The sequence below is a fragment of the Hirundo rustica genome, chromosome 6 (assembly GCF_015227805.2).
Source record: "Hirundo rustica isolate bHirRus1 chromosome 6, bHirRus1.pri.v3, whole genome shotgun sequence".
NCBI lineage: Eukaryota > Metazoa > Chordata > Aves > Passeriformes > Hirundinidae > Hirundo > Hirundo rustica.
This window is the reverse complement of record NC_053455.1, coordinates 27902136-27915767: the sequence shown is the minus strand read 5'-3', so window position 1 is coordinate 27915767 and position 13632 is coordinate 27902136. Positions and strand designations below refer to the sequence as shown.

At 43.0% G+C, this 13632-nt stretch overlaps 2 protein-coding genes across 3 annotated transcripts in view; both read right to left on the bottom strand.

The window, feature by feature from the left end:
* Positions 1-7478, bottom strand: part of LOC120753635 (uncharacterized) — a 66831-nt gene extending 59353 nt beyond the window's left edge. Inside the window, exons 1-7 of the mRNA XM_058420900.1 lie at positions 7411-7478; positions 6746-6899; positions 5620-5873; positions 5098-5154; positions 4591-4686; positions 2282-2358; positions 1066-1225 (exon numbers count right to left, since the gene is read on the bottom strand). Coding sequence (XP_058276883.1) covers positions 1066-1225; positions 2282-2358; positions 4591-4686; positions 5098-5154; positions 5620-5873; positions 6746-6899; positions 7411-7477 — 865 coding nt within the window. The 5' untranslated portion in view covers position 7478. The remainder of the gene's footprint in view (positions 1-1065; positions 1226-2281; positions 2359-4590; positions 4687-5097; positions 5155-5619; positions 5874-6745; positions 6900-7410) is intronic.
* Positions 7479-7796: 318 nt separating this feature from the next.
* Positions 7797-13632, bottom strand: part of MAPKBP1 (mitogen-activated protein kinase binding protein 1) — a 100444-nt gene continuing 94608 nt past the window's right edge. For both annotated transcript variants that reach the window (XM_040066560.2, XM_040066559.2), the window contains one exon: positions 7797-12617. In XM_040066560.2, the coding sequence (XP_039922494.1) occupies positions 12324-12617 (294 nt within the window). In that variant the 3' untranslated portion in view covers positions 7797-12323. The remainder of the gene's footprint in view (positions 12618-13632) is intronic.

Here is a 13632-nt window from a genome sequence, read left to right as displayed (position 1 = left end):
TTTAACATCTGGATAGGAACCTCGCTTCTTGCGTAAAGGATGGCAAAATCATCTCTGCTTCACAGTGGTCATCAATTAGACAGTGCTTTAGTTCTGCTTCTCTTGCTAATTTTGGGGTATGTCTCCTAGGAAAATGGAGCCATACCCTGTAATAATGTGCTAATGCTTCTTGGAGGAGGATATGCTCTAGCTTCAGATATTCACTGGACCAGAGCCAGAGAATATTGATTTTTCAAGTGTATACAGACTGTATTGCAGTTAACAGACTAAAGGAAAAATAAACTTAAACCCTTTGGTATTTCTGCTAAACAGAGGAAAAAAAGTGGCCAGAGGCTTGCAGCTAGAAATAACTCTACTTTTTCAAAAAAAATCTTTAAGGACTGATGCAGCAGCACAGGGAAAAATGAATCAGAATTACTGCTATACTGCTAGATGTATCTTTTTATCACAGAATCACAAGAACTGAAAAAAGGGCTTGCAATATTTGCAGTGTTATACAAATACTAATGTTACACTGTTCAAAATACTTTTTTCTTGAGCAGCATTACCAGGATTATTCTAGACAAAGGGCAAGTAAAAATTCTATCAAAAATATCTTCCTCAAATCTTGCAAAACTTACACAATGTAAAAATAATACTCTGCACCATCCCCACCCCTCCACATGTACCAAATGAGCAATGCTAGAAATTCACTTGGGGAGAGAAGAAAAAATGGAGAGATGATGATAAATCCTACAAAGAAAGCAATGACAAGACTTTTGGTAAGTGCAGGGGAACAGTAACACAAACACAACCGTATTAGCAAGGCAAGAGACTGGGTCAGAGCAGATTTCAGCTCATATGAAAAGAGAGTATCTTCCATGCTGTGTCGACAAAGTTATGAATTATAAACAAAACAGTCTGTAAGGAGGCAGCCCCATGGGATCTGTCAAGATCGTTATTCCCCCCTGCAGAGAGGCAGATAACCTTAAAGGAACTTGGCTCCTACTGATGCTTTTCTATGGAATATCTACCTGCACACCCTCCACAGTACAAAAATGTATCTGGAAATGCTGTCTGTTTTACCTGCAATACAGCCATGTGACTGCTGAACATGATGGAACCAGAGAGAAGGCAGATATAACATCTCACCAGCCTTCACTGTACACTGCAAAGGTTTTGCCTGAGCATACTCTGGATACAGTTCTAGATCTGGGTTCAAGGGGTCCAGAGGGATCCAGGGCACCTAAAGGCAAAAGAGTGTGTATATGGTACTGACCCTGGCAAAAAATTCCAGCAAGCTTCCAGAAAAACAACTGATAATCAAACATTCTAGGTTACAAAATATTTACTTTGTCTAGCAAAACATGTACAGCTACACAGCTTTCCACATTCAGCTGGGAACAGGTCAAGGATGCAAAGATCTGCCTCCTTCAGTCACGCATTTTTCATTAGAGAAAAGGCAATAAATGTCATCCATGAAATTGCAGTCTCTTGGCATACTTTCAAAACACCTCCAGCACCTTAAGTTGCTTGTTCTGTCTACATTCAATACTTAATCTGCATCACTCTTTTTAGAAATTCCTTCCTTCTTCTTTAGCTCTCTGGTGTAATTTTTACTCCCAGAAGCTATAACACCCCTCCCTGCTGGGAAGTCCCTCTTGCCTGCATTAATTCTTTTTCTGCCCTACAGAATTATAAACCTCAGCATTCCAACCTTGCTGCATTACAGGAATGAGATTCTATGAGCACCACTCTGGAAACAGAGAACAAGCCCCAGTTCAACTTCTGTTGTAACATTCACACTTCACAGAGGCAAAAGGCAAGGGATTAAGAGTCTACTGAGATCTTTAAAGTGCCTCCAGATCTAAACATTTTAATCAAATAAATATTTGCTACTACTAAGAAAATACAACTTATTCATTCAGACAGGTATATTTTATTGCACAGGGTGATACTACAGTGGACCTGAATAGAGGGCCAAAAGAAAGTGAATGTAGAGGGGTCTATTTCAGGCATAAAGAAATCAATTCCTTTATTGTTGATGCATCCAAAAGTTTTTTAGTGGATCTATTCAAGTCTGATGCAAAGCAACACTTTATGATACTAATGGTTTCAGGTATGCATGAAAAGATTTTTCTGGAACCTGGGTATCCTTTGCAAGTAGTAAAATACAAGTGAAATATCTGGGAAGTATCTTTCCAGTAATGGAGCATTTCTAAATATCGATCAATATGCTTAGTTTGAGGGCTCAGCAATGCACCAACTACTGTATTAACTGCATTCTTTACAAACATTTTACCTTCTCTGCAGTCTTCTCATCCACAATTTCAAATGAACCATCTTCTGATACGTGGTAGGTTGCTGGCTGATAGAGCTCTGAACCAGAGAAAGAATTAAATTACACAATTCAGAGAACCTGATGGCAGTGCATGTCACACTTTCACCATGAAAAATTAAGACAAAACCATTTTCAACTTACTGTACTCACTATCCTTCCCCTTTTCCATTTCAAATTTTATCCAGTTTCTTAATATAACTTTTTTCCAGTCAGTCTGAATAATAATTATTCTCCTCCAAGCCCATTTGTATTCCCAGTCCTATTTCGTTCAAGTAACTGTCTTCTTTCCTTTTCAGAAGGCATCAATGCACCCCTGACCTAGACATCATTCTATAGTTGGGTGCTTTGTCTTAGGTCAGTCTACCAAAGAAGCCCTCACAAGAGATATTAGTGGCTTGTGGCCAGCCTTTCACTTCTAATTTTAATTGTCAGGGCTCATCAGCTGCTTCAGATACTGCTGGCTGCTTTTCTTTCATCGCTTCAGCACAAGTGGTTTTCTAAGCCCTCCCTGGAGAGAGTTTCTCTCCATTAATTAACCTGATGCTCAAAAAGATGGAATTTTCTTTTTACTACACATCATGAAATGTAAGCATTATCTCTATTCTATGCTTTAACAGTAATTTGTTTTACAAAGTAGGACTCCTGTAACACACATATATATCTCATACATTCACATACATACAACAGCACCAGTCCAAGAAAGGTTGAGGAGATGGGGTTGTTCAGCCTGGAGAAGAGAGGGTGCTGGGGAAACCTCATTGTGGCCCTCCAGTACATAAAAGGGGCTTATAAGAAAGAGGAGGACTTTTTACCAAGGCCAGGACAAGGGTTAATGGTATCAAACAGACAGGGTAGATTTAGATTATATATAAAGAAGAATTTTTTAACAATAAGGGTCATGAGGCATTGGAACAGGTTGCCCAGAGAAGCTGTGGATACCTTGTCCCTGGAAGTGTTCAAGGTCAGGCTGGATGAAGCTTTGAGCAATCTGGTCTATTGAATGGCAGGGGCATTGACTCTATGATCTTCAATGTCCCTTCCAACCCAAACCATTCTGTGGTTCTACGATGTCAAGGTATAAACAAAATATTGTAGCAAAACACATCTAGCAAGCTATATTTGTGTCATAGAGCACTCTGCATTCACTTAATCTGATGATTTGAAAGTCAAGGAATGGGAAAATTAAGTTTTATGAGACATAAAGTTAAGCTGTCCATCTTCTAGATGACACTGCAACAAAAGCTACTGCTGTGCACATAGGAAAGCAAGATAAAGAAACAGAAAACAGGCAGCGTGAAGCACTGCTGCCACAAAAATCTCCTTCTTAATTTCTCAGTTTTCAGAGATTCAGTTAGTAGCTCGAATATTCCATTAAAACACAACTAATTTTTCAGCTTCCTGGCTTTTTCTTCCTAGAAAAAAGCAGGCAGAATCCAAACTTGTGACACATCAAAGATGACATGCTACAACACTGACAAAATACTTTAATAATTTAAGTATTCTAAAGCTGAAGAGACTGCCATGAAGATCATAGAATCAATTAGGTTGGAAAAGACATCAAGGGATGAGACCTGAGATTGCCTGACTGAACACCAAGCTATGACTGAACACCACCTTGTCAACTAAACCATGGCCCTAAGTGCCACATCCAGTCTTTCCTTAATCACCTCCAGGCACATGCCTCCATCACACCCTGGGCAGTACATTTCAATATCAAATCAATCTTTATGCGAGGAAATTCCTCCCAATGTCCAATCTAAACCTCCCCTGGGCACAAAATGAGACTATTACCTCTCCTTCTGTCACTGGTTGCCTGGGAAAAGAGCCTGATCCCACCTGGGTACAACCTCCTTTCAGGGAGTTCTAGAGAGTGGTAAATTCCCCCAGAGTCTCTTTTTTCTCCGGGTTAAACAACCCCAGCTCCCTCAGCTGCTCCTCACAGGAATTACCTTCTGGAACCTTCACCAGCTTTAATATCCTTCTCTAGACTCGCTTCAGCATCTAAATGTCCTACCTGAATTGAACGGGACACAAGACTCAAAATGTGAATCAATGAGCCCATTACCTTACCTGGACTGGAAAACCTGGCCTCAGAGTAACATCTGTATTACAAACTACCTGCAGCATGAAATAGAAGAAATTTCTGTTCACACTGGAAAGCGTAACACTGCATAAACATCAAAATGTTACCACTGCTTCCTTTTTTTCACATCTTTCAGTGTTTTAGTCTGTCCTCCTTCCAAGACACATTGCACAGCAAAATGATGTACCATAGGGGATGAAGGGACGGTCACTCGGTGGATGCAGTAGAAAATATTTCTCTCCAGATACCACACAGTACAAGTTCTCATAATGATCTTTATGTACTAGGATTGAGAACAAAAGAGAGAAATGTCAAGAAAGACAGAAAATCATAGCTGTTTCCTTCTCTGCAGCAGAAACTACAGTAAACTGAAAGTATCATCTTTCCCTATTATTATCAGACGTCTTCTTCCTCTTCCAGCCAGTGGGAAAGTCACAATATCGTGCTGTAGCAAATACATTCAATGAAGCAAATTGTCAGTGCCTTGCCTGACACAATGCCAGGTAAATGCACCCAGAGACACAGCAGCAGGAGGCTGCAGAAGGGCAGAATAAAGAATGCAATAAAAGCATGTTAAAATAGAACTGCCTTGTCAGAAAAACCACACCATTCTCCTGAGCCGCTAACTCAAAACAAGCCAGCTTAAACTTGTGCTGAAATCACCAGAGGATTTACAGTGCCACAGGATACATACAAGATGTCACAGCAGCTGACTCCCCAAGCCAGAAATTCACAGCATCAGGCTTCTTCCCTGTATGATTAGGGAAAAGAGATATGATGAGAACAACAACAAAACCTGTCATTTTTAAAAACATTTCAAATAACTTTCTGTCAAATTCTGTCCTGCAAGTTCCTTCATAACTATGACAGATTTCATTGCAAATACACTCTGTGAACAAGAACATCTTCCTTCTACACTGCAAACACTGAGCCAAAACTCTAGATCAAAGAAAAGCCACTTGATGTCAAGAAGTTACACAACATTTTTTCAGTTCAGTCCCAATACACAACAGAGATACTGATTTCAGAGTAATCTAACCCCAAAACTTGGATTACTCTATCAGGTATTTTACCACTTCTGCATTCTAAGAGGATGAAACCAAACTGAGCTGTGGCATTCAAAAAGAGAACAAGCATTCACCATATAGTACCTAGTGTGATTGTTTTAAAACTCCGTGCAAAATATTTACTGGATGCATAGAAATTGAGTGTTTACCCAGTGCCTCACTCATCCATGGTATGTCAGGCTGCACATCACAGACAAGTTCGGGGAACTCCTCAGTGAGGTTTGAACACTGCTTCTGCACATAGAATACGTTGGGAGAGGTCACTTTCTTCTCCACAATGTCCAAAAAGTCCATGAAAGGCATTTGGTGCTCCTCTGGCATGACAAAACGGTCCTGAAACACTGCATCTGCATAACCATTTGGTGTCACTGCCACACTCACCACCTTGTGACCTACCACCTCCCTGCAAAACAAATCAAAGGTTTATATCCAGGCCTGCAATTAGCTCATGCATTACATACTGGTGATTTTAAAAACATGTTTCAAGGGCAGCAAAAATAAGATGCCTGTCTTTCCACGGATAGGTATCTCTAGATTAGGTATTCTGCTGTCTGGTAAGGACTCTGGCATTCTGCTCCAGTTGCTCCCTGCAGTCAAGGTAACTCTAGTTTCTTTTTCCTCTCTGAATTCTCTCCTCAGGACAGTTCACAAAGTAGCTCCCTTTTCCTCCGTGTAGACAGAGGGTCCTCTTTGGCCACTTCTTTTCACCGATAATAGCAGAGCTTGATATTATTGTGGCCATTCAACTCAGCCAAATCCAGGAGTTGACATGTTCAAAAGCAACTGAGCAGGGAGAAGGGATGGACAGTAACTGATAGATATACACCCTATGAGGCTAACAGTTCTTAGTTCCATAAGATATTTAGCTTTAAACCCCAAAGAACTAGATCTGACCCACAGATTTCAAGCCTAACCATAAATCCTCCCTTAAAGAAGGGCTTTTCTTTAAAATTTCAGTCACTGTTAAAATGCTCATCATTTAGTTTTTTGAAGAAAACAAGGTGTGCTCAGTCACAAACAAGTCAGTCTGTTCTTACAGTGTTACAGCCCCACTCCAGATGTGTGGGTTTCAGTAACCTGAGTCTGTTGGCTGCACACAGCCAAAACGCTCACCCTCATCGGAACTGGTAGGGCAGCAGGTGTGCAAGGAAGACAGTTACACCTTCCCATAGAACCAGGGAGGAATCTGAGCTAATCTTACAAACAACAGCAGAGATTAACCAAGGGGTTTTTAGTGAGGTTGAACACCAGTCCTACTCCACAGCTCGCTCATACCTGAGGTACGCTGAGGTCCATTTCTTCAGGGCCGGCCAGTGGCTGATGGCGTTGCGAATTATACAGGGTTTATTTGGACTCACCCACTCTCGATAAAACTCCAGCGGGGACGGAGCCCTGTCAAGATAGGGTACGGACTCCGGCCAGCCCAGCTCTGTCCAGGCAAATGACAAACAGCGTTATTCAGCATCCCGGGAGAAGCATCCTCTGCCAGCACACAGGCTTCACACGCCTCACCACGCTGACACCAAGCAGTGCTCCCCACGGACCCAGAATCCCTCTGTTAAAACCCAGAGAGTGTCTGCGGGGTTTCAGAGCCAGAGGGAAACCTCAGGCCAGCGCCTGAGGATAAAGGGATAAAGGGCCTGTGCTACAGGAAGTGCACATCCTATACAGAGGTGATACCACAGGAGTTTTTGGAAGCCGGAATAGTGCTTTGTTTTGCTACTTTAAACCCAGAGACACAACCATTAAAGGACCATTTTCTCGAGTTTCCCTTTCTCTTTGCGGCGGCCTTTCTGCTTCACCTGGACCTCGGAACCACCACGCCGGCAGCACCGGGCGGGCCGGGCCCCGGGGAGGCGGCGGAGCCTGCCCAGCACCGCCGCCGCCCCGGGCGGGGTCCCCGCGGCCTCCCCCGCCCCGCCCCGCGCTCCGGCGCTCACCGCGGGCCTCCCTCGGGAAGGCGGCCAGGCAGCCCCTGACGGCCCGCAGCGCCGCGCCCTCCGCCATGCACGGCCCGGCCTCAGGAGGCGGCCCCGCCCGCTCCCGCCCCTATCCCCGCCCGGCCCTGCCCCCGGAAAACGAACCGCGGGCGCGGCTCCCGAGTCAATCGCGCAGCTCGGTAACAAACGGTCACGGTTTTATTTCAACGGTTTAAGACACGAAGTACAAATGGATACAGAGTTAAAAACAGCTCCCGGGGGAGCCTCACAGTGAAGGAAAAAAAAAAAAAAAAAAAAAAAAAAAAAAAAAAAAAAAAAAAAAAAAAAAAAAAAAAAAAAAAAAAAAAAAAAAAAAAAAAAAAAAAAAAAAAAAAAAGAAACCCCCAAAAAACTCCCTAACAAACGGATTTTTTAATTCTTTTACCAAATAATAATTAAAAAAAGACAATGTATTATCTTATTTCACCTAAAGCCAAAAGTATAAAAACACGCATTTATAAATAAAGCAGGAAGGGTTTTGTTTGCCTTTCAAAGGAGCGAAGGAAAAGGGCAGTGCAGGACAGGGGAACAGGGGTGCGGAGGCGCCTGCCCGCAGCGCGGGGCGGACATGGCTTGTTCCGAAGGCGGCTGCCCCGCGCGTGTCCCCCGAGTGACACGAACGCAGCCCCCGCCGCCCCGTGTCATTCACAAGCACGGTCCGAAACATGGGACACGCCGGACTCGCCCAGAGAAGGAACTGCCTGCTCTCTCGGGGGGGCTGCTAGAAGACCTGTCTATCATTTCAATGAGGTGTTTGTCATTTAGTGTCCGGGATGCTACACATCCAACGGGCTGGGGGAAAGACGCTGTATACATGCATGAATTTACCAAGGGTGTTTAAATACCTGCATTTCAATTTTTTTAATATATATAATTATATACATATTCGTTCTTATTAAAAAATTAAGTTGGTATGTTTCTACTCCCAGAAAGAAACGTCTCAATTCCTCTGAGTCCTGATGAAGTTTGCAAAACGGGGAGTCTGGGGAGGGGGCTGCTGTAAGGCCATGCCCCAGTCATCCCCTGGGAGGTCTCATGGAAAGGAGAGGACAACCTGAGAGAGGAGGTGGAAGAAAGGTGGACTCCCATGCACACAGCTCCTGGGTGCTGCTGAGGGATGGGGAGGAGGAAGGTGCTACCTGTCGGCAGCAGGAAGTACAACAGTTTCTGCCCTTTCAGGTTGCAGCCCTTCCTACTGTCCCAGTTCAAGGGAGGCCTGAAACAAACTGAGGGGTTCCACAGGCAAAGTACAATTTGCAAGATGGAAAAAAACCCTAAAATTTCTCATTTTGACCAGGAATGTTGGGTTGAAGGGAGGGAAATATATGTAAAGAGGATAGGTAGGTCCAAATTATTTTTTCAGGCTTTGTGTTAAACAATTATCTTAATACAGGTACCTTGCTGTGCAGGTGCCTATGCTAACACCCACACAAACCAGTAAGAGGGATCACAAACCAGTAAGAGGGAGAGACTCAAATTTATTACCTCCTCTGACAAGCCTCTTCACTTCCCAGGCAGTTGCCATTCATTATTTCTCTACCTGGCCCAATGGACAGCCTGCAGTGAAACATGTTCACAAGGTGCAAATGCAATGCATTTATGCTCTTTTTGTTTTGTAAACTAGAGGTTTTAGTAATATTTCCTACTGCCAGCAATAGGAAGTTAGGAGGGAAGGATTAGTTGGATCAGCCTTAAATTATAAAGAGCAACACTATCTCCTCACCCCTCTCAGCAACAAACTTGGGCACCAGTGTCTCCTTTACTGGGCTTCTAAACAATTCAAAACATCAAAGCCTCGAACCAGCAGCTCATGACTTTGCCATTTAAGGAAAAAAAAAATAGTTGCTTAGAGAGCAACAAGAGAAGAAGCAAGAGGCTCAATAGAACATACTTAAAAACAAACTCCTTCCAATTCATCCTTCAATTACAGAACACCATCTCCATGTCCTATACCTACTTTCCCAAAGCCTTTTGGTATTGCATCATTCACAGGTATTGGCCAAATGGTGTTCTTCAGACCAAGACCTACTTCTACTCTGTTTTCCTGAGTCTCTACATATACTATTCTAAATTTATTTTAAATTACACAATCATTCTCCAACTGATCTACTTGCCCAATACTTTCCTTGCCATCATTCTGATCAGATTTTACCTCTGGTTTCCTGCATACAGCCATGACCCCAAGTAAAGTCTATTCCAAGAAACAAAACCCACTCTGATCAGCCTAAAAATCAGATTTGCTTCACACAGCTTATTTCCAAGGAGCTTTGTTTCATACCTCTATGCCAGCTTTGCTGGTTGTTGCCCTTTACCTTCATGGTAATTCCATTCTTGCCACTGGTCTTCTGTATCATCTCTGACCTTTTTTGTCACTATCGCAATGTTTAAACAATAAAATGGTAAAAAATTGCACAAGGAAGTAATATAAAGGACCCTCAAACCATTATCACAGTACCAAAATATACCTGGGTTCAAGGAACTGCTATTTTTCCTGAGTGTCTTGTGGCCCCAGTAGAGCAAGAAATTTCCTGTATACTAGGACATATGTTCACAGTCTGAAAGTGGAGGAACCGATCACCTCAGAAGCAAGCTTGACCCACACTAACTCCCATCACAGACCCAACTTGACTGTTATCACACATTCCACTTGCAGCATCTCCAGCTCACTCTGAGAAACTGCCAGAAATTTCCTCTCTGGTTTCCAACTTGTCTTCCTTTGCAAAACCTGTCTGTGCAAGAGAAGCTGCCCACGGGGCTGAGCACACCAGCTGATTCAGCACAATACAGTACAGAGACAAGACAAGAAAATAACCCCTTTAAAGTTTCAGTACAAGCCCATGGAAGGAAAGGTTAGCAAGGACACCTGAAACACAATTAGGCAGATTTCAATTACAGGCAGAAGCATCTGGAAAGCTCTCAAAGTGTTCCCCATACTGCCATGTCCTGAAGCACTCAGCAATGATCAGGCAGCAAACCTGTTAGGGGAGTGACAGAACTGCAGATTATTCAGCCCTAGAGTTACTCAGGAGAAACAGGTTGTCCTGTGCCAGTCCGGCCAGATCAGCAGGAAAAAGGCTGCACTGCATATCTGCAGTCACAGAAAGACAGAGAAGTCAACAGACCACACTTCCAAGTGCCACAGGGTTTCAGAGAGACAGCAGCCAGGACAGTAAAATGAAAGAAAACTGCTTACACCCTGTAACCTCTGCAGCCAAGTGATGCAATCTGGCTGCCTCTGACTGACTCCCACAGATACTAGCAGTCTCTCTCGCACCAAATTCTTGTTGCTTGCATTAGTTTTATGAACTGGGATTACGCTGCTCTGCCTTAAAATAAATGTAAGACAGACTGGAGATGGCAGGAATAAATACTTTGAGTATTTGCCCCTACTGTTGAAAGGAGTGGGAGTAAGGGGGAAGGTGCTGAAGAATTTCATTGGTTTAAATTTTTTTTTTCTTAGCTTATATCATTGACCTAAAAAATATCACTGGACAATCTTAAGCCACAACAGACACAAGTTAGCATGGGTTTAGAGAAGCTCCACAGGGCAAGAAGAATATTGCACATACGAATGCAAGAAGAGAAGATTCTGTTTCTCAGACCCGAAATTCATGAAAAGCAAAGAGGCTAGAGGCAGGGGAAATTGTGGTAATCACACCCCAAAATATATCACTTGAAGTTCTTAGGAAATAATTCTCTGAGGGGATTTGAAATAGCTTTATGAAAGGTAAGAGAAACCCAGCTTTCTTGGGATGCAAATACTCTGTTTTCCAAAAAAGGCAAGGAGAAAACATTTTCCTATCACAATTAAATGAACAAATGACACAGATGAGCCATGGCACTGAAGATATCTCAAACCCAGAGTTACACTATAAGAGATGGAAACCAGCTTTTCTGTGTCACTTCTCCACAAATAAATCATAACATCAAAATCAGTTTCCAATTCCTAATCACAAAAGGTGGCTGAAACAAACTTCTGTATTGTATCTAAATCCAATTTTTAACATGTTTGCAGAAAACCCAGTCTGAAGTATTCAAATTTCAGATCAAAAATACACCTAATGAATTCATAAAGTAATCTCCAAACCATGGCCCAAGGGATACAGAGCCTTTCCCTGGAGGTGAATGCAGATAAAATAGTGTGGGGACTGTCTTGACACAATAGGAAAGCAGACAGGGTTGTCATAACAACAGCAGGATTACTGCAGGGAACAAAACTAAGGCAGGAAAAGCAAGAACAGCAAGACAAGATCTAAGCAGAGAACAGTTCATTAATTGCACAGACACTCCAGCCTGTCTCCCTGTTGGGGATTTATAATACAGAGATTGTTTCTCGCTGGGATATGGCAAAGGGATTGACAGGTTTTTTTTAAAGGACAAAGATAACAGCCACAAACGTGGCATGGAGCAACAGTCAAGAGAAATAAATTAATAAATAAACCCATAAAAAGTCTGATTCTTGAACCTCATGAAGTCTTGGAGAAGAAGGGATTGCCTTCACATGGACTCCTTTGCTTTTAGTCAGCAATTCAGAATTTCTTGTATAAACTGGATTTTCTTTGTATTTTTAGGTGTCAAACATCCTGACCTCCTGGCTATGAAGAAATTTCAAGGCAATTTCTCCAAACTCCACTTTCAAGACTTTGTTTAGAGACAGGAAGTTGAAGAACGTTAGGAAACAAATATTAAAACTGTGGCCAGCACATTGCTAAGAATTGGAACAAGTCAGTTGTCGGAGCCTGAGGAAATCAATTTATAAAGGAATCTCCACCAGCCCTAGACCAGCTGATGGTAGCATTGGTCTGAAGCTCTCTCTGTGGTCCTCTTCTTGCAATTATTTCTGTGTATTCACAAACACCTGAAAGCCACCCCTCTTAGAGTTTTTTGTCCATGCGTCGTTCCACAGCTTGCAGCAACAGCTCCGAGTACTGTTCCAACAAAGCTAGTGTCTGCTCATCTCCCAGACTCTTGGGACTCGGTAGATTGGCACCACCTCCCTCATTCAGTGGGCCAGTGTTATCTTGTGGCTTCACCAGTGCCTCCTTGTCTTTTGGAAGCTCTTCTGCATCCTTCAGAGAGTCCAATTCTTTCTTCATTGAGGAGAATGTTTCTGTCAGCAGGCCTGCTATTTTATCTTTGTCGCTAGAAGATTCCGTGTCGTTTAAGACCTGAAAACAAAGAGGAGGTGAAAAAAAAGAATGCATTGGGATTTAGGTAGAGCATCAGGTAAACAATCTTAGCCCTTTAGGGAAGTGAAGCCATAAAGATTTGCAGATCAATCAAGTCTACTTTTCTTCAACACTGGAGACTGCCCAATTAGATAGATGGAAGGACATGCATCCAACACTCCCTAGTTGCACAAAATCCAGAGGCATTGCTCCAACAGGACAGAGATGGGAAGCACATTTTTGCGTCGTTTTCCCCTTATGGTGGACTTAAGGAGGTACTGTGTTTCCCAGCTGCTGCACAGGGCCACAGTCTCCTGTCCCTCCTGTCTGCCAAAGGCAGCTGGTCCCGGGAACAGAGCAAGGTCAGAGAGCTAATGTAAGTAACTGTGGCCAGAGCTGCAGAGGACCATGTGGCAGATGCTCACCATCAGTCTCACACTCATTGCAGGAGACTTGACAGACCAGTACTAAGCAAAGAAACAAAGAGCTATTATATTGCTCTGCATGTAGCTCGTAGCTCTGTTCTGAGCTGGTCTCTGGTGAGAGGAACAGGCTAACAGCTGCATGTTCTTTCCACAGCTGGATTCCCATGGTACCCCACATTTTACTAATCCTTTTCCCAGGGTTCAAAGACAAAGAACAGATGGGGATAATAAAACTCAAAACTCCTATGATATGAAATATCCCTGAAACACTGTATACCCATTAATTAATTTCCTAATGCCCCTTTGAAAAAGAGCATACTGTTATCTTCAGTTTACAGATAGGCTAAACAGACTGAAAACTTAATTAATTTGCTCAGAGTACCACAGCAAACCATTGGAAAATCCAAGCGCTGGAAATCAGGAGCTCCTGCATCCCTGGTTCAAGTTGAAGGTGCACTCAAATGAACAGTGAGGCAGCTTGTGTCACTGAACACACAGTCAAGAGAACACCTTGAGGCAGCAAGCACTCCCATTCTGTGTAAGATGTCCGTGGGCTGTAAAGGCCAGCTACGGTGCCGGAGCCCGTGTGT